The following is a 24,965-nucleotide window of genomic DNA, read 5'->3' as shown; positions in this document are numbered from 1 at the left end:
TTGAAAAAAAGGTGTGATCAAAGCGACGCCCCAATTCTGTCAACAATGTTATATTTTTTTGTATTATTGTGCACAGTCGCTTGCTCTGCGACAATAAATAGATATGTGAATAATAATCTCTTGGTGGTACCAGAGTATACCTGGTGTTTGTTCATTCTAAGAACAAACTAATTTCTTTTGAAACAGGGTGAAATTGTGATTTTGAATATTGTAAAACATATATAAATGATAGAAAAAGGTATGTTAAACACCATATTTGCGATTTTAATGTCTCAGAATGACTGAATGAGGACAAACTACTACTACAACTAAAAATGATGAATCACTTAACAGAATATAATAAAAAATAAAAATGATGCTTTGAACAAAAAATATACATAACCGAATAAGATTGATCACTATCATTATTGCTAGCATCATATTTGTAATACTTACTCTTCCATAATCTCTATTTCTTCTGATTAGTGTTAGATATACGTAACATTGGATTTATGATTTATAAACTGTTTTTATGGATATTTTTAAATTATCATTTTTGTTGTATTCAGGTTTTGCTGTGCAATTTACCCAAGACACCATCTGTACATCAACTTTTACCACAACCACTACTACTCAAATGTAAATGTAAAATGTAATGTAATGTATGTAATGACTTTTCGCACGGCAACACGCTCGTAACATAACATAAACAAATTTAAATGAACTTTAATTACGATGCAAACACACTCAAAAATAAATTTAATCTAACCTTATACTAAACGTAATTCTAATTTTGTTTTAAATTTTGATACCTTTCTTCTCCCGTGTTGGCTCTATTTGCCCCGCCTCCACCCTGACTTTCAAATGCAAGCTATCAAGGGTTGTTTGCTTTTGTATTCCCTTCAAAATATTCAAAATTGATGGAGACAAATGTCCTCACAATAGGATAACACACGACCACTTGCCAACAAGAAGTAGTATATACTCCTCTCATATTAGCGAACAAGCTCCGCCATTTGCACTGACTAACGGGAAAAAAAGGCAACGCTCCGCCCAGTGCTCGTAGAGACATGACACGAGGGAGTTGCGACCAGAAAGACGCGTTCGCTGTATGCTCGTATATCAAAATTTGTCTCATATCACGAGATAAATATTTGCCCGAATTTTTACTGTTTAAAAAAATTAGAGGTAGTAAACAAGAAAAGTAAGGGCCAATATATTTTTCACACCTAGGGGTGTGCGCAGAATTTGTATGCTTGGTTAGTGGTCAAGTGCTAAGACCCCGCCTCTAATCCGGACGGCAGATCCAAATGTCTCTCTAGCATCAAAATGACAAAGATGAACTGTCCCTCAAAGCTGGAAAGCTTCATAATTAATGCCGCCTCACTTCCCACTGTGGCTCCAGTGGAAATTGAGGAATTGACACTGAATTGATGGACTTGCCATTTACGGATCCAGTCATGGTGTGATGAGCACGGATTTCAAACATTTAAGTCCAAGTTGATCGTTGACGGAGAATTGTTAATGTTCCCATTTTTCATGGAAAGACAAGCACACAGAGTACTGATGGGTCAATCTTATTCTTCTCTGGCTTTGATCCCACTTTTTCCCATCATTTTTATCATTTTTTTCCCATCTATTCTTCTCTTTTTGGGCATCCTCATATGTTTTATCTTTGTTTTGACTTGTTTGTTCATTTTCACACGTCATTTTGGTTCGCGGGCCACTTTAACGTCAACTTGATTTTGTGGGCCAGACCCATTTCAGATATAATATTTAGATTTTTTTAATATAAATGGATTAAAAGAACTGGATTAAAAACCCTATACATTCAGTTTTTTATAGATCTGAAACAATGTTTATTTTAGCTTTTTTTTTATATATTTTTAGATTTTACAAAATGATTTTTGAACTAAAAACACAGAAAAATGGATTAAAAAATTACAATTATTGATTTAAAAGGGGGAAATCAAGACATTTAATATACAGCTATACTCTTCATTTTAATTAGATCCTAAAACAGAAAGTCGGCACTCATCATTTACTTTCCTGGGCCACACAAAATGATGTGGCGGGCCAGATTTGGGCCCCGGGGCCCCACTTTGACACGTACCATAACATAAACCAATTAAATGAACTTGGATTACGATGCAGACACACTCAAAAATAAGTTTGATCTAACCTTACACTAAACTTAATTCTAATTTTGTTTCAAATTTTGATACCTTTCTTCTCCCGGGTTGGCTCTATTTGCCCCGCCTCCACCCTGACTTTTAGATGCAACCTATCGAGGGTTGTTTGCTTTTGTATTCCCTTCACAATATTCCCAAAATGATGCACACAAATGTCCTCACAATAGGATAAAGCACGACCACTTGCCAACGATAAGTAGTATATACTCCTCTCAAATTAGCGATTGCTCCGCCATTCGCATTGACTAACAGGAAAAAAAACACTGAAGAAAATGCAACGCTCCGTCCAGTGCTCGTAGAGACATTACACGAGGGAGTTGTGAGCATAAAGACAGTGGCCATGATGTTCTTATGAGCAGCCTGTCGCGTCCGCTGTCTGCTCGTATATCAAAATTTGTCTCGTATCTCAAGATAAATATTTGCTCGAAATTTTACTCATATCTCAAATTCCTCGTATGTCGGGATACTCGTATGTCAAGATACCAGTGTATAACAATAATTTCTATTGCCCGTCATGACGATTTTGCCTAACAATCCCAACTCCGGAACGGATTACCATCATAACCACTGTATAAAGATGAACAATATAAAAGACGACAAACCGTTGCCATGTCAGTAAATGAATAAAGTCACATTACCACAAAATAAGGGCATATTATCCATTAACTGAAAACATTTGGACCTAAAACGACTCATTGTAGCGCTCTACCGTTTTGGCATGGGTTACACCTCCATGTTAGGGTCAGGGCAAAAGCGTTCCAATTGTGCTGACCGTGTTAAACCCTCAATACAAATGCTTTCAATGTATCGAAATAGTTTGAAACATGCCTCGAAAATAGAGATTTGGTGCTCTGTGAGCTGGTTGGTGGAGAAACAACAAACGCATGACAGAGGCAGTCATTGGGAACAGTAAATAAACAGCCTTTAAAAGAAAAAAAAGTGGCTTTGAATGCCTCCCCTCCTACCTCTGAGTGGGATCTGCAAATCCCCCCATTGAAGTCAGCTTATTTCTTAGCAGAGCTTCTACCATTTGGTCGGGATTCTCCGGAATCCTCTTTGCACACAAACACCCACAATAGATGGGCGAAAAAAATAAATAAATCAACAAAGAGTCCGAGATATGTTCCGTCATGAAATGCAGTCTGATTCATAATCAATATTTGGGAGGCGTTTTTCTATTTATGACCGTCGGAAGCCAAAAAAGGCCGAGGAGACGCTCAGACTGAAAGATGGAAGCCGTCCTCGCTTTATATAGCGAGGTTAAGTCCTTTAATATTTTTCCTCTTAAAGCCAGCGAGAAGTGCTTCGCTGGCTTTATCGAGACACTGAGAAATAAATAAAATGGGGTGCGCATCTAATTCTCTTTTGTGCCTAATTCTGAGGAGTGTAGAAGTGGATGGTGAGGGCTCAATTTGTGTCCATGGAGTTTAATGGTCTAAACTTGTTAAGGCTTCACCCGTATAAAAAGAGATGACTAAAGGGACGATGAGCAATCTTTTCGAGCATCTACCGAGCACATGTTTCAAGTATGTATTGATCAATGGTAGCAAAATGGCGCCATGATCGGATATTCCATTGAAATGAGATTTCTCAAACGGTTAAAATGAGACGTTGACACGATGCTAAAAAGTGTGGGAATATTTTTTTGACAAGTAGCACATTTTCACCCAATGTTTCCATTGTAAATTTTTCTTTCAACATTTTGTGACATTCATTATCCGTTCTGCTTATCCTCACAGGGGTCACGAGGGTGCTGGAGCCTATCCCAGATGACTATGAGGAATTGGTTCCCAGCCAATCGCAAGGGACATTGAGAGAATCAACCTCTTATACTCACACTTAGACTTGAGGGCAATTCAGAGTGCCCAGTGAGAACAAGCAAACTCCACACAGGAAGGTAAGAACCCACCAGGATTGATTGCATCTTGATACTTTTCAGGTTTGTATTCCGCATTCATGAAATGAAAAATGCTAGCAATTTAATCAAACAATTTCTTATTTCTAATTGGGTTTTTTTCTGAAACATGTCAGAAAATCTCATTTTGCTGGAGCCTATCCCGGCTGACTTCGGGCCAGAGGCGGGGGACACCCTGAATTGGTGGCCAGCCAATCACAGGGCACAAGGAGACAAACAACCATTCACTAAGGGCAATTTAGAGTGTCCAATCAGCCTAACATGCATGTTTTTGGAATGTTGCAGGAAACTAGAGTACCCAGAGAAAGCCCACGCAGTCCCGGGTAGAACATACAAACTCCACACAAGTGGACTGACCTGGATTTGAACCCTCCACACTGACGCCGATGTTGTAACCACTCATCCACCTGTCCGCTCTGTCAGAAAATTGGTTTAAAAAAAGCAGTTTTCTCAGAGCAAGACAGTTTTTCAAATGCCTTGTTTTGATAGAAACAAATATAACCAGTTAACTTTAATGGCTGACGTGGGAAATCTTGGAATATCAATAAATAAATGAATTGTTATATCTTTAGTCTGAACTGTTGAAATTGATGTGTACGTGCCTAGATTTCAGTTTGGCAATGAATAGCAATGTAAGATTCTCACTTGGTATTCTCAGTGTTTCTATATGCTGATCATGCATGCTTTATTATGTAAAATGAATACGCAAATCCACTTAAAACATCTATTGCATACAATGAAAACTGGGGCCAAAACATATTTGTGTATTCAGTATACTACATATTTAAGAATAACTTAAACTGCTTTATTTCTTCATCTTCACATGAAACAATTTAATAGCTTTCCCATTTGGAGAGATTTGCCACGCAAAGATTAATTTGTGTTAAGTTTCTATCATCTATTTTTTTTATACTCAGAAGAGTATGTCATCCTTAATAGAAATAAGGCTCGCTAATGAGGGAATGGTTTCTCGATGCGATAAAAGTCTAATCGTGACATAGTAGCTGTTCATTAGCAACTCCGACGGCAGAGTCTTCTCACGAGTTGCTATGAGCAACAAGCGCGAGGACGGGAGGATGCAAAAGGCAGTAAACAATGCTTTCAAATTGATCATTTGCTCAGGATTTATCACGGGGCAACCACAACACAAGAGGATCGGCACACATGACATTGACACATTCAATATGCACGCTCATGAAGCAGACTTTAATGCCAGGATGTATGTGTCAGGGGAGCAAGGTCACATAGTCAATGTCAGACATTTCCCCCGTGGTCGCACACAAGAGGCTCTCAGTTAGAATATGAATATAATATTATGTCGGGTTCAGGTGTTCTAAAGGGAACTGCAATCAGACTTCAGGCATGTCAATATTTCTCTCATCTTCAGGGATTTTGCCCTGTAAAAAGTAAGCTAAGGCTACGTACGAATTTACTACTTGATTCGAATATATTTTGTACAAGAGAGCAGTAAGTTAACACATTTCTGGTCAGGCATACTCATCGATTATGCTTGCAAATACTCAAAGGGTTGAGTTTACACACTTGGAGCAGGTGAAGAAATTCAATCACTCGTTTTTTAGGATCCGACAGCCGTTTCTGGTCAACATAAAAAAAATCAACTATTTATGAGGCACAGTTTGGACAAACATAGCGTGAGAATGTTAACATAACCACACAACACACATCCATCCATCCATAAATAAAGCTTTAGAAAGACTATAGACAAAATGAATACGAGTTTGATCATTTTCAAAGGGTTTCTGGGGTTGGATTGGTGATCTTAGAACGGGTTGGAATTATAATTGTTATAATATAATTTAGACCCAGCATGTTGAGTCTAATTGTTGACGTTGTGGCGAAGAAACATGAATTAGGACCCAATCACAGGGAAGCAAGCAAGGAGAGGGAAGGGGAGCTCAAACAAAAACTATAATAACTTAGGCAGGATCTTTAGAAAATAATCAAATCACAAAATCAAAGCTGACGGGGGGACATCGGGAAACAAGGAACATGGAACAGGGAGCATGGCATGGCGCGGCAACTTGGCATGGTACAAAACAAAGCAGACGATCCGACACTGGCAAAACAATTCGTGGGGTTTAAATAGACAAAACAGGAACTAATTGTCAATGATGCGTAGCTGCGCGAGCGGAACAAGACTAGGCAAGCGAACATAAAAACTATGAAATAATATCAACCCAAACCTAACACTGCATCCACATTTCTGGACAATAAATAGTGTACTGAAGGTTAACAATGTGGTCTACAGTACCCAAAATACTCCTTCCATGACACTACTGAGCCACACACACCAGGAGAAATTCTGAATCGATATTTATCTAATAACATGAAAAAGACATTAAAGAAAATCGGTTTCATCATCACTAAAGCTGCTGAGTAATAAATATTTAAGTTCTGGTGGCAGTGCAACCAAGACACAATATATAAAATATAATAGAAAACATGGTTAGCAATATCGAAAGCTACAAGTGATGGAAAAATATATTAAAAATGTAGGATATAAAGTGCTTTGGAAAAGAAGATGCTACCAATAACCTTGAACTATTGCTATTTACTGTGTTTATGTCCAATATCGTAACACTGACATCACAGATAATAAACATGACCTTATTTTGTCATAAAGGTGCCACAGTATGAACCAGGAACACGTTATGTTAACCAAAATCAGTTTTGTAGCAATACGCAGTGTGATATTAGGAACATTTTCATTTGAAATAGGCCAATTCGACAAGGGGTGAGCTGCTACTGCCAAATTAGACTCCTCCGAGAACCAAATTGCTCCCAGTTTAAAGCAAATCCTGAAGATTGATTGCTTTGTATGGCAGCATATGATCCCACATAGGTGTGTACTCCAGGTTTTGCTCCCAACGGGGCTGCGGTAGATAATTAGACGCCACATTCTCTCGTACCATTGCACCATCAGATCAATCGCTTGAAGAAGAATTGATTCCCGTCTACGTCTATTGTTCAGGGGTTGGGGGCTTATTCGACCATCATCAGTCACTCAATTGCAGACGCGATCAAAACTAACGAGACCGCGAGCGATTCAGAATAGCATCGGGTCAAAGTCACATCTTTCTCATTCGACCTGTAAAAACTTGACGTATCTGTTTCATATCGTATGGGCGGCGTCCCAGGATCAATAGCGCCCAAAGTGCATGAGGGAAAGCCCAGAGCAATGTTCTTCTGAAATAAAGCTGAAAACAGCCTGAAATAGCTCCAGTATGAAACATTTGTATCTTCCCGTGATGTATCGGGTTCATACATGCTATCCCAGAACCACCCCCGAGTTATTTAAGGTCACATCTGCATGCATGAAAGTTTGTTTTATATCAGTTTTACATATTTGATCAATCAGTTGAGTTTGTTTGGTATCAAGACACATGCTTAAAAAGATGAATAAAGTTTTGGATGTTTTTTTTGTTTTAGGCGAACAAACCGATACTGCATCAAAACTGATCAAAACTTTATTTCTGAGACTTTTGGGCCTCTTTTTAAAAAGCGGTGACCTATATATTGTTTTCCACTTCATTGTGTATTCTTTGGCTGGTGCGACTTATATACCGAAACATACGGTACTTTTCCAGAGTTTCTTATCAACGATGACCGCCATGTGGCAAAATAGAAATAACCATCGTCTACAAGACTTTAAAAACAGTATTCTCCCTGTCACATGCAATGTATTCTCCACGCTTGATGAAATCCCCCATTTTTCTAGAACGATTAATCAACGACTAGAAAGGCAGACCATCAAAAACTAGAGATAAAAGCTGTCGTACATAAAAGAAACAACCAGACCTATCAACAACCCATAAATGGCCTTGTGTGATACTCATCCACCCTGATGCATTGTTTCAACATTAACATTTAATCAATATGATCAGCACCAATCAATACGATCAATCCGCTGTCAGTAGCGACACTTCTTTAGCTTGCGACAGATTGGACAGCCTTAAGCGATAGGTTGACGTCGAGGTGACTCCTGACCTTTGTCAGCGATATCAAGGGTTAACACCTCAATACGGGCCGTCAATGACCGTCAATGTCCATGTCATTTTTAATTCCCGCCCCCATTTTCCTCAAAGCCCACACCAGACAAGCTGATGCGATAACTCTGAGGGGGATGTTTACGTGCATAAATGCGAAGATTGCCTCTGGATCGGATTCCTTTATTGGCCCCGACCTCCATTGTTTGGTTTTTTTTGTGCGTCTGCTCGGCTCTCCATCAAAGCTCGTGCCTTCTTACACAAGATAAGCATCAGCCCGCCGTCCACTCAACTGACACCTCTGATTCCTCCTGGAGTCAGCAGATTACATTTTTAGAAGTTGACAGCTTGTTATCACTCTGAATAGCAGCACGGGCTTTAGTCTTTTGCTCTGTGTTTGGCCGGGATTTAGCAGCTTGGGGTCACTTATTGCTTGTGACTTACTTGGGTCTGAGAGCTCTGATTCGTACCGTGAAAGGGTGACCACTCTCCTTCCATTTTTCCCCTCAAAGAGTGCCTGCACTTTGTGGAGGGATTAGTGTGATGGAAGCCTCGGCCATGGACAATGATATCCATTCAGAGCGTGTCACCGGCAGACAGAGGAAGGATTCCAGTGCGATTTGATGATGATTCCGCCGGTCTTTCGGAAACGGCGCTGCGAAATCCCATTCGTAGCTATCAAACCATGTGTCATCCCCTTACATGTCATTCCCTCGCTCATTGATCACCGGTGCTCTACAACGGAGAAAGAACGTCTTGGGTAAAACGCGCCAGTCATCAGACGTACGACGACAATTCATCTAGCGAAACGTTCTCGACTTTCTTTTAAAGCTGTGTGAGACCACCCGTGAAAACGTCAAGTTCAGATTAAGGCCATTTGCCTTGAACCGAACCGTTAAATATTTGGGCTCAGTTGTCTGAATTCTTTGATTATTGGAATGTTGGACATCGAGTTAAATTACATTGGATGTTCGAGAAAGCCAGGAATTTCCATTGAATAGACAATTTAGAAATCATCAATCTGTCTGACCTTTGAAAAGAGCTGCTGTTTATTCTGCTTTCATCAACTATCTAAAATATTTTCTCTATTGTAGATATGTGCGTGTCTCGGTAATCTAGTGTAGGATTGGATAATAGCAGCTACAATGTCTGAGGTTTTATTGCCCTGGTTAGGGCGCCCATGGCAAATATGCTGTACTCTAGGTGATGGAAAATCTCTGATGACCCAATTTAATGAGTGATATTATTCGAGAATACATTGTCTCGCCTGGACATATGTGCTAGGGGGGGACGTCAGTAGTGGAATAGTAGCTCGATAGCGAGGGGTGATTGGGCTTGGAGTCATGGGGCTAATGTGTGCCAGAGGTCAAGTGCATAGAGCGCTTTTTAAATGGGCAGTGAAGGACCCTGAGCTGGTGGTTGAGGTTGAGAAGCTACCACTAGACAACACACGTCTTGAACTAGACAACACAAATCTTGATCTCTTGTACGAGTCCTCTTTAAAAAGGTTGGACACCTATTCTACTCAAAGCTGTCTATGGTGAGACAGGGGGTCTTCACCCAGTGAGTGCTAAGGCACTTCAATGCTTTGTTCTTGCCGGTGACACTGGAGGGTGCTGATTAGGAAGAAGGGCACCCCGCTATTCATAATCAGAGTGTTCTGTTATGGAGTGTCTTTCTTTGTTCATGACCAAAAACATGTTCAGACATAAGCAGGTCAATTCATAGGGACGGCAGCCACATGTCTACGATGGAAAATGGATCAAAGCTGTTAACTAATCAGAAACCGAGCATGTTGGGACTCGTTAAGTCTGAGGATTGTATGCCTAGAACCGGAGTGATCTTAACAAAGACCTGTGGGACTGTAACTACCACGGTTGGGTCCAATCCTTGTTTCGGAGGTTGACGTGACCTGTGTCAGAAAGCCGGCCAATCGCTGATCCCGGAAAGACTTGGGCAAAGAAGTTATGGCGAAAGAAGTCTTATTTGCAAAAGCTGCTGCTACCCATAAACTGAAGAAAAATGGATGGATAAATGTAATGACAATCAGATTTAATCCATTTCAAAAGGATGAAACTGGAACAGGTTGGAAAAGAAATAACAAATAATATTTGTACCTTTTGTCCCATTGTGTGTGTTTATCGCCCTGACAGGAAAATCCAATTAGGTTTCATTTTTCAGGTCTAATTGGAAAAAGTATTCTTTTTGATAGCTTGTATCTAAATATTTGTGTAGGTTGCTTGTTCACTCAGAATTTTTTAAAATTGCCGAGATGAGCAAATATTTCATAAGTGTGCTTACGTTTAACAGACTATAATGTCACTGTTTCTGATTTTATTTTGCCTTGTAATTCCTTCCTATTATGGGCCTTGTTGTCAGAAAAACAATGCGATAAGGCCGAGTTAAACCAAATGAAGTCACCTTATTTCATCCATATTTGTTTATATATTAAAAAGAATACAAACTGTTGCACTGAAAGCCATTGGACCTCCCCAATAAGAAAAAAATTGTAACATTTTTACACCACGAAAACATAACCTTCTTTGTCTAAAGATTCCAAAATGACATTATGCAAACGCAACCTTGGGGTGTCTTTGTAAGATAATCACGCAAAGATAAATTGGACCACTTGATGGTGATGAAACACACTTTGATTTGTGTGTCTGATCTTGAATAATCTGTCGCCGTGCTACGGTAAAAATGTCAGCAAAACCTTGGATATTGACGTTTTCACCTCAACGTCTCCTTGGTTTGAGCTGTGCTTACGCAACATTGGCGTTTGAACTGCTACTCACTCTTTGCACGTTCTCCCGTCAACGCCACAAGGCTGGAAACCGAGACAGCCGTCAAAACTACAGAAACATGAGAATACACAACACTTTCGGAAGTCGACATTTTCCTTTTGACATTTGGAGAGAAGGCCAAAGCTTCCTGACGGATTCGCAGCGACATTAGCAAACGTATCGAATGCGATTACACAACCCTTCGACACTGTCTGATTGAATAAGGTCAATGACTGCAGCGTTGTTTGCAAGTGCGCCAATTCTACGATTCCCGAAACTGAACAACGTTTCACCATTTTTCAACTCTACATTAAGTACGTGCTTAGTACAGATTTACTGGCTCGGTTAGGGACAGTCTTAGAACATGCTTCATTGATTGAATTACTTAGCAAGAGAAACGCTAGCAGCAATTGAAATCTGTATCAGTGTTTGTATTTTATAGGCATTTATCCTCAAATGTAACGCCACAAAATATTAAATTTAAACTCCGTTCCTAGCTTTGTTAACTTCATATTTTCTGTACTCGTTTTTCTTTCAACCGATTGTTGGCTAGCCGCTGTTCCCATTGGATACCCAACCACCAACGACAACTTTTTCAATTGTTGGCAAAGAGACAATGAATTAAAGATACAAGAGGAATACATAATTTATTCCTTGTTTATCTTTTTTTTTTTTACTTTCTTTTAACTGACACTTTTTGCTGATGCTGCGAGCTCATCAGTTACATAAATCACATAATTTTAAATAAATAAACAGGGGGGAAAAGCATGTAGCATGAATAACACATTTCTGGTCCCATGAAGAGTAAACAAGTTATATTTAAAAAAAGAGTACAAATGGTTTGCAAACTCTTTCTGAAAAAGTGGATGTCATCTTTTTTTTTAAATAAAACACTATTACTTCTACTGGTCTAAAATAGATGTGGGGAAAAAAACTAAATAAAACTATCTCTAACCTATATTAGATTGATTTACTACTACATTGTCCATCAGCTATTTGGCTGCACTCTCCAAAAATGTCGCTTTTAAAATATATTCATTGTTTTTCCATATCGAGAATCGTTTTTACAAAATGTAAAGCTTTCTAAATATCATGCGCAAACTTTAGATTTTCTGTATCTGTTACCTAAATAAACTTTCATTGGGGCAGTAGAACATATGATGTTTACATATCTACTGTAAAATGTAGCCATTACACTTGTAACCATATCACCAGAAACAATTAAAATATGTATACTTTATATATACTTTGTATACTTTTTTAGCACTGTTTAAACATAGCAGGTCCCAACAAAATTAAAATCACGGAGGGAAAGCCTTATTTAAAATAATACAATCGAGCAAAAGCTGGAATTACCAGGCCCATTTCCAGTTATCTTCATCAAAGAGAACACGACTTTGATAGCAGTTTATGCAAAATTTCCAACTCAACTCTTCACAAGACAGAGGAAGAAATGTTCTCTTTTGGATAAAGAAACATTGACGTAGAGAAACGTTGTGGTTTCAGCCAAAAATGTCAGAAAAAAAGCTTGTCTTACACAACAAAAGCAATCTAAATATAAATACGTCCACCAATATCCTTATGAGTCCTGACTTTTTTATACTGGACTGAAAATAGCTTTAAAAAAACAAACAATGATGACATAATCATTATGCCATCTTCGGTCTGTACGGGATAAAAGATGGAGTCAGAATGATGAAAAAAGACATTTTAAATCAAGCTAATTTGGGGGCGGCGCCAACTTCATCATCACTAATTCACAAAGCAAATATGAAACGGAAATGTAAATGTCAACAAGCAAATTACAAATGCATTTCATGGAGAAAAAAATAACTCATTTGTCAAACACCCACATTTCAAGTCACTACTTACAAATAAAAAAGCAAATCACAATAAAAAAAATCCTGTATATTTCCCAGCAGCAAAGTGCAGTTTTCCACCTCCCTTTCCAAAAGATGATTTTTTTTTCCCACATCCTTTCCCTTGGCGAACCCGCCATCCAAAAATGTCGACTGTAATGGTATGACTGGCATACGGAAGTGATTGGTGAGCGGGATCAGATGGCGGCAAAGAGAAAATGAGATTACACCCACAAAGCTTGGATGGCAGAGCTGCGGGCATTAACCTTAATGGAAAAACGGCGAGACCTGCCGGTCGCCTCGCTGCCGCTTCCGCATTCCAAATCCGATTGACATGACCCGAGTCTGTGAGATGCTCAAGAGACAGCGATGCGGGCTCCTGATAGCAATGGATAAAAAATAAACAGCTTTCCTGTTTTTTTTCCCCTCTTCTCTCTCTATTTTCAGACAACCACAAATGTTCCCTAGTTTCCCCTTTAGGAAACCAAGGCTACTGTAATTGTTTCTGGCATACCCCCAACGTTCCCTCTAAGATGCGCAACAAGCCCACAAAAAAAAACGTATCCAGTGCAATGCAAATGAATTAGATATAACTTTTTTTTTTTTTAATCATTTTGCTTTTATTGAGTGACAGATGTCCAGCCAATCATTGGATATGAAGCAATTACGATACGCAGCCAATCATGGCATTGACAGTACTTGCGTATGAGGCTAAAGCTAACCCTGCTAAAGTGAATGTGATACATCAAGGGTGTCAGACTCGGGTTGGTTCGCGGGCTGCATTAACGTCAACTCGATTTCATGTGGGCCGGACCATTTTAGATATATTTAGATTTTTTTTATAAATGAATTAAAATAACTGGATTAAAAGCCCTGAATATTCCGTTTTTTTATAGATCTAAAACAATGTTTATTTGAGCTTTTTTATATATATTTTTAGATTTTACAAAGTGATTTTTGAACTAAAAACAGAAAAAAATTGATTAAAAAATTACAATTATTGATTTAAAAGGGAGAAAAATCAGGAAATTTAATATACATCTATACTCTTCATTTGAATTTGATCCTAAAACAGAAAGTCGGCACTCATGATTTACTTTTCCGGGCCACACAAAATGATGCGGCGGGCCAGATTTGGCCCCCGGGTCGCCACTTTGACACGTGTGATACATCGATTCGCCAAATCAGAGTAAACAAAAAAGAACTGTGTATCTTGTAAATTGGAATAAATGTCGGATTATGTGCAAATAAAACAAGCGGTGAAAGTTTTCCGAGTGATAAAGGTTTGTTCTGCAGCGAAGTTAAAGTTGTGAGCGAGTTTTCCGATGGAAAAATATGGACTAGATGGAAGCTAGACTACCTCAAGTGACATATTTAGCAGAAAAGTCATTTAAATGAAAAAAGCCTATCCAGCGCAGTGAACGCACTGCAAATTAATTAGATATAGCTTCTTTTTTTCAAATTATTTCGCCTTCATTGAGTGACAGGTGTCCAGCCAATCATTGGATAGGATGCAATTATGATACGCAGCCCTACACGGCATTGACAGTACTTGAGCATGAGGCTAAAGCTAACCCTGCTAAAGTGAATGTGATACGTCGACTCGCCAAACAAGAGTAAAAAAAAGACTGTGTCTTGGTAATTGGAATGGCTGTCGGATTATGTGCAAATAAAACAAGCGATGAAAGTTTTTTGAGTGATAAAGATTGTGAAATTGTGAGCGAGTTTTCCGATGGGAAAAATATGGACTAAATGGAAGCTGGACTACCTCAAGCGACACATTCAGCAGAAAAGTCGTTCGAAAGAAAATGAGACGCGAGAAGGAGAGATGTGTAAAATAGGGTATAATTTAAGTCCAATTTGTGCATTTATTAAGATGTTTTCTGTATGCATATTAATAATTAAATGTTATTATGACTGGATCATTTACAGATAGTAGAAATACACTTGTTATGCCAGTGTATGTGGCCATAGTGAGCTTTTGTGATGTTGCTCACACTGGTCCTCACTGTGGTTGTCTGTATGCCCAGACATGAAAAATTAGAAGGAACATTGCATACAACCACAACCGCAAATGACATGCTTTAACATGCCCAGCGAGTAATCTTGTAATGTGCTAAGAGACACGAATCCCACCCTTTGTAGCCCCCCACAGCTTTTGTTTTTGGAGGGAAATTCTATTTAAGGGGTTTGTGATAGACTTGGCTGGCCCGGTATTGCTTTCCAATGATCTTCCTGCTCAGGCGGGAATTGCGAGTTTAGCACCAGCACGACACAGGGCTTGTTAAAGGGATTTTGCGCTTGCTAGAAATTGTGGGAATTTCCTCCAAAAATGAAAATCCACGGTTGGAGGGTGATCAAATACAAGCGGATCGGTCACTACGAGGGTCGTCGGCACAATTTAATGACATTAAGAAAAGGCTAAATGGGACTATGAAGGCAAACCAATCGCGAGGATTTAGTAGATGTCGGGTGAAGGGATCAGATTTGACCACAGAGGGTGTCCAAGGTGCTTTATGTTTATGTTTAACACGGAAATCAAAAGGTAAGTTTTATTCTCATGACATTACAGAGACCTGCCTTATTTTGTGGCCAACGAGGCGTTACCGTTTCCACCCCTAGGAGGCTTGTGCAGCTATTTTTAGGATCTTTACAGGCTAATGAGCTGTCTTTTGTCTCTCCTTTGGTGTAAAAAAAAATCCCATGATAAAATGTAGACACCTACAATTTATACTCCTTTGTAGGCTATAGTGTGTTTAGGCGAGTGAAAATTATTTTTTGTCAAGTCACATCTATTGTTTCCTTCGATTTGACTAGACAGTGCCACGATGAATCGACCATTTTGGAAACGAAATAGCTATGTTAATGGTTGCTTACTCGTCATTGTCAAAATACTCATTTTTTACTACAGCATTTTTTTTTACATTCAAGTGCTCGAATGATTGCGATCAGCCCTCCCAGTTAAAATGGAGTGCCACTAATGGCAGCCAACGTGTTAATACTTATACCTTTAAATAATAAATACCGTTAAAAATCCAGATATTTTTACCCGATTAGTCAGTGCGAATGGCGTATATACTACTTCTCGTTGGCAGGTCGTGCGTTATCCTATTGTGTGGACATTTGTGTGCATCATTTTGGGAATATTTTGAAGGGAAGACAAAAGCAAACAACCCTCGATAAGTTGCATTTGAAAGTCAGGGTGGAGGCGGGGCAAATAGAGAAGAAAATTAAAACAAAATTAGAATTAAGTTTAGCGTAAAATTAGAATAAACTTATTTTTGAGTGTGTCTGCATCGTAATCCAAGTTCATTTGAATTTGTTTGTTATGTTACGAGCGCGTTGCCATGCAAAAAGTCTTTCGCTTTCTCTCTCTCTCCCCTCTGTGAAATCCATCTAATTTTAGTACTATTAAACTACTAGTCATTTGTTACTTTGTTAATAGATGGTGAAATAGAACAAATAAAAATGTTTTCCAATCCAATATCCTGTTTTTGGTGTTTTTTCAGAGGGTTGGAACGAATTAATTTGTTTTTAGTTCATTTCTATGGGAAACGTTTGTTTGAGTTACGAGAAAATCGACATACGAGCTCAGTCCAGGAACACATTAAGCTCGTATCTCAAGTTACCACTGTAAAAGCATTCAATTCAATTCAACACACACACCTATACATATATACACATATACATGATAGTAAAGTGCACCTTTTAGTGCAAAACTGTATAAGAGCAGATGCACAACAGTTCCTCCAACGATCCGTAAAAAGCATTCTAGAGATCGGGAGGTGGGCCACCAGGGACGCCAGGCTTAGAGTTAAACACAGCTCTTCTGAGGGTAATTTCGAGCTGAGCACATAGCTGAAGAGTTAGATGATGAGGAGGAAGTTTGTAAGGGCCAGATAAAAGGCTACACCTTATGTATTCTAACTCAGCTCAATTAGACACGAACTCCCGTCAGGGGCCGAGCCACATCACAATGGCTGCAGGCTAACTTGGACAGAGACAGAGACAGAATGTGTGGACATCAAGTATAGACGACTTTCTCTTTGTACGCCCATACATAGTCTCATGAATCATTCAGACAACTATACACTTATGTTCAATATTCCAGCAAGAGCAGATGAAAGGATGTGCCGACGCTATGAGAATGTATGTGATGAAAATACAGTAATGCTAGCTGGCACTCACGTAGAGACAAATACACCATATCGATAGATAGAAGCTTCAGACTTTTTTTTTCGGTTCAACTTGGAACAAAAAAAAGCACTAAACTTAGCGATTGCACTTCAGAGTTTTTGTACACATTAGGAATGTCAATTAACTTTAGCAGCGATTCAATTGCTCGTTGCGAATGTAACTTGTTTATCTGACTTCACTCTGCAAAAACATTGGCCGTCATCCTGCAGTTTATTTCCCCCAAAGCAAAACACAGAAGTAATGAAGCATAATTGATACATACTCATGACTGCGGGAAACAGGGAACATGACAAACACGGGATGGGAATTGGGTAATTAACACTTTCATGCATGAATTATGACTTTTTCACCCCAAGAAGGCGCTCTACACGTTACGTTCGTCCATTCGCCCAGTCCTCCCAGTCCTCCCAATTGAAATGTAGCTTTTATTGATGCTGTATTATCAAAATATATAATGAAAGGAATAGTAGTAGTCGACCAATGAGTGCTTATTGGTCGAAAACAAAAGCCGTGCTGACAACAAAACTATAACAAGACATAAAAGGAAGTTGAAATGCATCTTTAAAAAAAGTCATGTAAAATCAAAAGATGAGCCAAACACACTCAGACACATTTTATTACTTTTAAAAGATCATAAACTGAGCCATCTTTTACAAACTTGCTGCCAACATGAACAAATCGTGCTTGTTTGACGTGTCCAGAATATAACTTAAACCGCCTGTGTTTTCAGGTTAATGCCAGACAAATAAATAGTGGTGAAATAATTTTTACTCGCCATGTCAGAAAAACAAATATAAACTGTATTCCTGCACACAATCTCTGTCATTTGCCCGTAGTTATTTTTTTTGGCTTTTGCCAACCCACACTTCACATCAGGCGTGTATAAAACATATGCTGGAAGGACCAAAAAAAGTGTACTTAGTGGCCTGCAGTAGGCGTGCAAAGAAAGCTGACAACACACTTTCCAGCATTGTCCAACAACTTAAAGTTGCATCTAAAACTACGATGAGTCACGAGCCAAAATTGGCTCAGTAGCACTTTTTTTGTGGGGGCGATTATACTCAGTTGAACTGCAAACCTTTAGCTTGACGGCCAAGGCAGAAGCGGATTGCACGATAGCGATGACACGAGAGGTTTAGTTTGTTTGTTTTGGGTTTTTTTCTGCATGTTAAAATAACATGCAGATTAGTCGTGTGGAGATTCCACTTGGAATGAGAGGCTTTTGTCCAAAGTGGGAGACTAGAAGACCGCTCAGGTTATTCATAATGAGTTAGCGCGCTGTCAACACACGAGCCAGCGCCGCTCGATGTCCTGCCATGCTACTTCATCAGAATTTTCTTTGCTGACGGCAAATAGATCAATAAGAGCTAGAAGTACAGATGAAAACAATCAGACGGTGTTTGGCTTACAGAAAATTTGCCTAGAATGAATTACTATATTGATAGAATAATGCGGTCAAGTAAGCATTACAAGACATCTGTTTGTGTTTAATGTGTGTGATCTAGAAGAAACAGCTTTGTGTGTAAATGACATATTGGATATGACCAATTGTAGACAAACAAGGATTGATTATGTGTCTTAAAGCCAATTCAAGTTTTACAACATGATTTTCTAAGATCCCAAATACTACATTTCGGATTCATTGATTTCCCGCACAGTCGATCTAGAGTTCTCCGTCGTGTTTAAGTATTACAAAAATCTACAGGTAATTGTTAACATTTTTTTTCAATTAACAGTACTTCAGAACATGAACATTATTATTATTCATCTTCTATTTCACTTATCCTGACACTGGAGCCTATACCAGCTAACAATGGGCAGTAGGCAGGGAAACCCCACGTTTAGTTGCCAGCCAATCACAAGACACAAAGAGACAGACAACCAATCGGGAAAATACCGAGGCACAATTTAGAGCACAGGTGTCAAAGTAGCGGCCTGGGGGGCCAAATCTGGCCCGCTGCATCATTTCGTGCGGCCTGAGAAAGTAAATCATGAGTGTGGACTTTCTGTTTTAGGATCAAATTCAAATGGAGTATAGATGTATATTACATTTCCTGATTTTCCCCTTTTTAAAAACAATCATTGCAATTTTTTTAATAATTTTTTTTCTTTTGTGTTTTTAGTTCAAAAAGCATTTTGTAAAATCTAAAAAAATATACAAATATTTTCCGTTTTCCACTTATAAAAAACATGATTAAAAGACATTTCCATTAATAAGAAAAAAAGCTCTAATAAACATTGTTTTAGATCTATAAAAACGGACTATTTAGGGCTTTTGATCAAGTTCTTTTAATCCAATTTAGAAAAATCAAAAAAATCTAGATATTAGATGTAAAATGTGTTCTCTCCCACAACTGATATTTTTGCTGAGTTGTCAAAAAAAGTACAATTTCGGAAATCTTGAGCATTGAAAGCTTCTCTTTGTGCTCGGCAATAACAACAAAAATATTCTTGGCTGAATTTCAGAATTAATTTTTCGTTCCTCCCCAAGAACAGAACATATCTAGACAATAACTAACAAAGAACAAAACGGTAATGTCAAGTACGCCACCACAAATTTTGTCCTGCGGGTCTTAATTGCCAGACAGCCGCCGAAAACGATCCCGAAGCTCTGAATTGTGTTGTGGAACAAACATTGCAATCATTTTTGTTGACACTCTGCATATGAAAATACTTTCTTCAGCGGACGTTTCATCGCCATCGAGACATGCACACCAGTGAAAACACTAGCCTTTAAAAAGGACGGCATTATTTTTTCTTGTATGAAATCCAATAAAAGCAATTTCATCAGAGTGCTGCGACTGAATGCACGTTTGGAGGTCCATCAATAAAACGCGGAGCGCCTGCTGTTCGATAGATCAACTTTGCTGTGCACCCTTCCTTGTGTTGCAGACTGTAAAGTCACTTTAAAAGATTTGGCAACCACCAGGCAAATAAAAATAAATGATGTAGTATCTAACTTGCCATTGCGCTATTATAATGGCTGTTGTTGTTAATAGACAACTTAAAAAAAAAAAACTCCTAGCAGCAGTACGTTCGAATCAGTCTCGATGGAGTGCAAGCACCAAAGCTTATATATATATATATATATATATATATATATATATATATATATATATATATATATATACATACATATATATATATGTGTATGTATATATATATATATATGTATATATATATATATATATATATATATATACACATACATACACACACATACGCACATATATGCACATATATACACATATATACACATATATACACATGTATACACACGTATACACACATATACACACATATACACACATATACACACATATACACACATATACACACATATACACACATATACACACATATACACACATATACACACATATACACACATATACACACATATACACACATATACACACATATACACACATATACACACATATACACACATATACACACATATACACACATATACACACATATACACACATATACACACATATACACACATATACACACATATATATATATATATATATATATATATATATCTATATATATATATATATCTATATATATATATATATATATATATATATATATATATATATATATATATATATATATATATATATATATATATATATATATATATATATATATATATATATATATATATATATATATATATACACACATATATTTAACAATTAATAGAATATGATATGTCAAATATGGCCTGTAACTATGTGCCTCAATTTCATGTTTCTTGCTAAAAATGAAATTAGAATATAATTTCTGTAAAAAAAAAAATAGCACTGAAAACCGTAGATTACTTTTTTTTTTCATTCATTTTCCAAACTGCTATCCTAAGGTTGTGGGGGTGCTGGAGCCTACCCCAGAAAACTGTGGGAAATGGGCAGAACACCCGGATTTAGTTGCCAGCTATTCGCAGGGCACAATGAGATGGAAAATCTAGAGCAGTCAACGCATGCATGTTTTTGAGGAGTAGAAGGAAATCGGAGTACCCGGAGATAACCCACACAGGCACGGGAAAAAAATGCAAACTTCACACAGGAAGGAAGCAATCAGGAATTGAAGCCTAGATCTCTAAAGTGTGAGCCAGATGTGCTAACCACTAACACCATGTCACAAACGTATTACTTTTGTAAAATTTAAGTAAAAAAACATAAACTTAAAAGAAAAGGGGATTAAATCAATTTTTGTTTTCCTCTAGTAACAAAACCAAATAAATATTTTTTTTCTGTTTTTTCAAACAAGAAATGTAATACAGAATACAAAAAAACATGAATAAAATACTTTTTATAACATAAATTTTTTCAAAAATCCTGCTTTTTAAAAAAGAAATACTTGCAACAAGGTTTCTAATCAACTGATCAACAATCAAAGTGCTTGTTTATCCATTTGATTAGAGAAAAGTTTTGACTAATCAATTAAACGTACACAGAATGTCCAGCCGAAAGCGACAACGTCTACAATGTGGACCGTGACAAAGACGAGCTTGACACCCCCGTTCTCGAGACAAGTCCTTGGACAATTGATGAGCACGGGTGAGAATTATGGTCACCGTGTCCCGCACCTTCAGCACAAATCACCCTTCACTGGGTCGTCAGCCAGCAGTTAACCGAATCAGAACATGTAATACGATGTTTACCTTCACGGGACACCGAAGAAGAAAAACAGCTGACGCCAAAGAAAATCCATATAGAGATAAAAACTGCAGCAATAACACCCATTTTAGTTAGTAAATCAAGTTTGTGCTTGTTATATGCGAATAAGCAGATGTTTTGTCTCTAAGCACGGGGTCCGTATTTCAAGGTTTCGGTTCAAAGTCGCAAGATTTTCCCTTCAAAGTGACAATATTAGTAGCACCTGGCATCCCTGTGTGAGCACAAAGATTTGACTTTCTATGAACTTCCTCTATTGCCATGGCAACGCTCAACTCAAAGACCTGGATGTAACCTTAGAAAAAAACAACTCAATTTGTACTGTAGGACAAGTACAGTATTGTATGACAAATACGAAAAATAATCCCTACGTAAAAATACACAATCGTCAATTTCTTTGAAACATGACCTTTTGCAGCCAGACCGACCTTTCCATATGAATAAATCGGACCTCTATCGCCGTCATTCGCAGCCAATGAGTGGAGTTCTTTGTAAGAGATGAATGGGGATGGGATCACTGACCTTGCTTTTTGTCGTTGGCCACGTCCGACTTGTCAAAACGGTGGATTAGAAGAACAACAATGGTGGTGGTCAACACCAAAAGGAACCAATATAAACTGCGTAGCCTCAATCTTCCCCATGGGAGGCCCAGCATTATCTTCCACTTCATCCCTGGCATGATTCTGGAGCACAGACACACACAAAAAAGGCAGAATTAGCAGATTTCTACTTTTGACCTAAAAAAAAATGTCAGGTACACATTACAGTCGTACCTCTACTTATGAAATTAATTGGTTCCAGAATTATTTTCATAACTTGAAAATTTCGTAAGTAGGTGTACTTTATATGTAAATTCTCTAATTTGTTCTACAGTCCTCACACAACTACCAACTAAACCACAGGTGACAAAGTGCCGGCCCGGGGGCCAAATCTGGCCCGCCGCATCATTTTGTGCGGCCCGAGAAAGTAAATCACGAGTGCCGACTTTCTGTTTTAAGATCCAATTCAAATGATTATAGATGTACATTACATTTCCTGATTTTCCCCTTTTTAAAAACAATCATTGCAATGTTTTTAAATACATTTTTGTGTTTTTAGTTCAAAAAGCATTTTGTAAAATCTAAAAATAAATATTCAAATATTTTCCATTTTCCACTTCAATATTGAACATAATTTAAAAAATATTTTATTTCCGTTTGAAATGAAAAACGTGATTAAAATAAATTTTCCATTACTAAGAAAAAAAAGCTCAAATAAACATTGATTTAGATCTATAAAAACTGACTATTTAGGGCTTTTGATCCAGTTCTTTTATTCCAATTTTAAAATAAATAAAAAATCTAGATATTAGATCTAAAATGGTCCGGCCCACATGAAATGGCCCGCGAACCAAGCAGAGTTTGACACCCTTGAACTAAACCCTTTAAAATTGGTTCCAATTTTCTATGTAAGATGTGAGGAAACACACGAGAGAAAATTATAAGGAAATGATATATTAATGTCTTAAAATAAATAAAGCATATGAGAATGTGCCCTGCATCGCTGAAATAGTTCCCTCCACAGCCGTTATAATGGGAGATGTGATACCCACTTTGTCCGCCAGATGGCGGGGAGAGCCCATTCTACCATGGATGAAAGCCGTCCACTTTGTAGTACTACATTTTTTACTTTAACGTGAGCCCTATGTGTGTGTGTTTGAAAATATGTGCCACATTGCATTTGTACGGTTTTTAATTGCTTAATAAGGGGAATTGCAATCATTAATAAGGGGAGCATTTAGATGAGGTGGACAGGTATGCAAGAGAGAATCTTGAAAAATGGATAGTGGTTGTTGTGAGACAACCATTCGAATTGAATTGAATGTTTTTATTGTCATTATACAAGTGGAACATACATCATCTTCGAGTTCTTATCTTTTTGATTGTTTTTGTGTCCTTAGTCTACTTGCCGACTCATTCGTGACCTTTTGGTTGTACTTTGTTACCCATGTAAAAATTGCAGTACCTGTCGTTTTTGTTGTAATTTTCTATTCGCGGTTTTAGCAGGCTCCCTTTGTTTATTAAATATTACCAAGCAAAAATGTTTCTGTTTTAGGATCCACCATCAACGGCTTGCCGTCTCCATAATACATTTACGTTGCAATAATTAGCCAGCAGTTTCTAATTTTTTTAAGATGCCACTGTGTACTTTAATGTCGTTCTACTGTAAGAAAAAAATCCTCCCAAAAAAAGAATTCAGCTCTATTTTGCCTGCTTAAATTGAAAACGAGCATCTTTCTGCTCCAACTGCCATCCATTTCTCTAAACTGGCGTAAAAACCTCTTATTCTATTTAATTTGTGAGCAATAATCCACAAACTGGGACGAATCAGAGCTGTTTACCACCCTCCCTGAAAAAAACCAAATCTAAAACCCCACAAAAACACCTTAAAGTAGGCAAATGTTATTCCAGCTGGACTGTCAAGAGTACACATTGGCTGTCTTCCTGCTATAAATATGCAAATGAGCATGACTACTCAAGCGTGACATCAAATGCACCGTTTCCGTGACGTGTAAAGAACATGACTGTCACGCAGCATCCAGGGCTTAAAAAAAAATACTTTAAATATTCAATGAGTGTCCAATGGCTTCTGTGACATGCTTCCGGCGTTAAATATGCAACGGTTTTCTCATCGAATGGTGTCGGTGAAGAAAACATGTCCATATTGGTGACAAAATAAATATTCATATAAATAAAGCAGGGGTTGCTAATCTGCCATAGATAGCATGGCGACAAGAAAACACAGTTATCACATGCTAGAAATCATAACTAAAGATGTCCCGGTCGTGTATTTTTTAATGAAAGTAGAGTCCGAGCAAGTTTATTTTGTGGATCTGCCAATCTGATACGTCATTTTCTTCCTAATTTGAATAAAGCTATCCAACGTTAGAACCATTAAAAGGGATTTATGAACGAAAATACTTTTTTTTTATATTGTACGGAACAATATAGGATTGGGAACAAATTATTGCAACCAGAGCCAACTTTTAAAAAAAAAAAAGTGTTTTAACTTAATAGCTTTTTTACCCAGTAAAGGCACCCCACTGATATTCAATTCCTCAAAAGTATAGTGAGAGCATAAATGAATAATGTGAGTCATATGCATTATTGATAAACCAGAGTGGGAGGATTAAAAAACGAGCAAATTAATAGTGTCCGGATTAGCAAATAGCATTTTGTCTGATGTGTTCTTTTTGGCCCCTCCTCTTCACCAATCCCATTCAAATTACTCTTAATTTAATGACGTTGATGGCTAAATCAGATACGGTATCTCATTTTTTGAAGCACTTTATCCTCACTAGGGTCG

At 37.8% G+C, this 24,965-nt stretch overlaps 1 protein-coding gene across 3 annotated transcripts in view; it reads right to left on the bottom strand.

Moving 5' to 3' along the window:
* chst8 (carbohydrate (N-acetylgalactosamine 4-0) sulfotransferase 8) overlaps window positions 1-24,965 on the bottom strand; it is a 167,117-nt gene that overhangs the window by 100,776 nt on the left and 41,376 nt on the right. For all 3 annotated transcript variants that reach the window (XM_077622792.1, XM_077622787.1, XM_077622779.1), the window contains one exon: window positions 22,143-22,303. In XM_077622792.1, the coding sequence (XP_077478918.1) occupies window positions 22,143-22,299 (157 nt within the window). In that variant the 5' untranslated portion in view covers window positions 22,300-22,303. The remainder of the gene's footprint in view (window positions 1-22,142; window positions 22,304-24,965) is intronic.

Source organism: Stigmatopora argus, chromosome 2 (assembly GCF_051989625.1).
Source record: "Stigmatopora argus isolate UIUO_Sarg chromosome 2, RoL_Sarg_1.0, whole genome shotgun sequence".
Classification (NCBI taxonomy): Eukaryota; Metazoa; Chordata; class Actinopteri; order Syngnathiformes; family Syngnathidae; genus Stigmatopora; species Stigmatopora argus.
The sequence above is the reverse complement of the archived record's forward strand: the minus strand, read 5'-3'. Positions and strand labels throughout refer to the sequence as shown.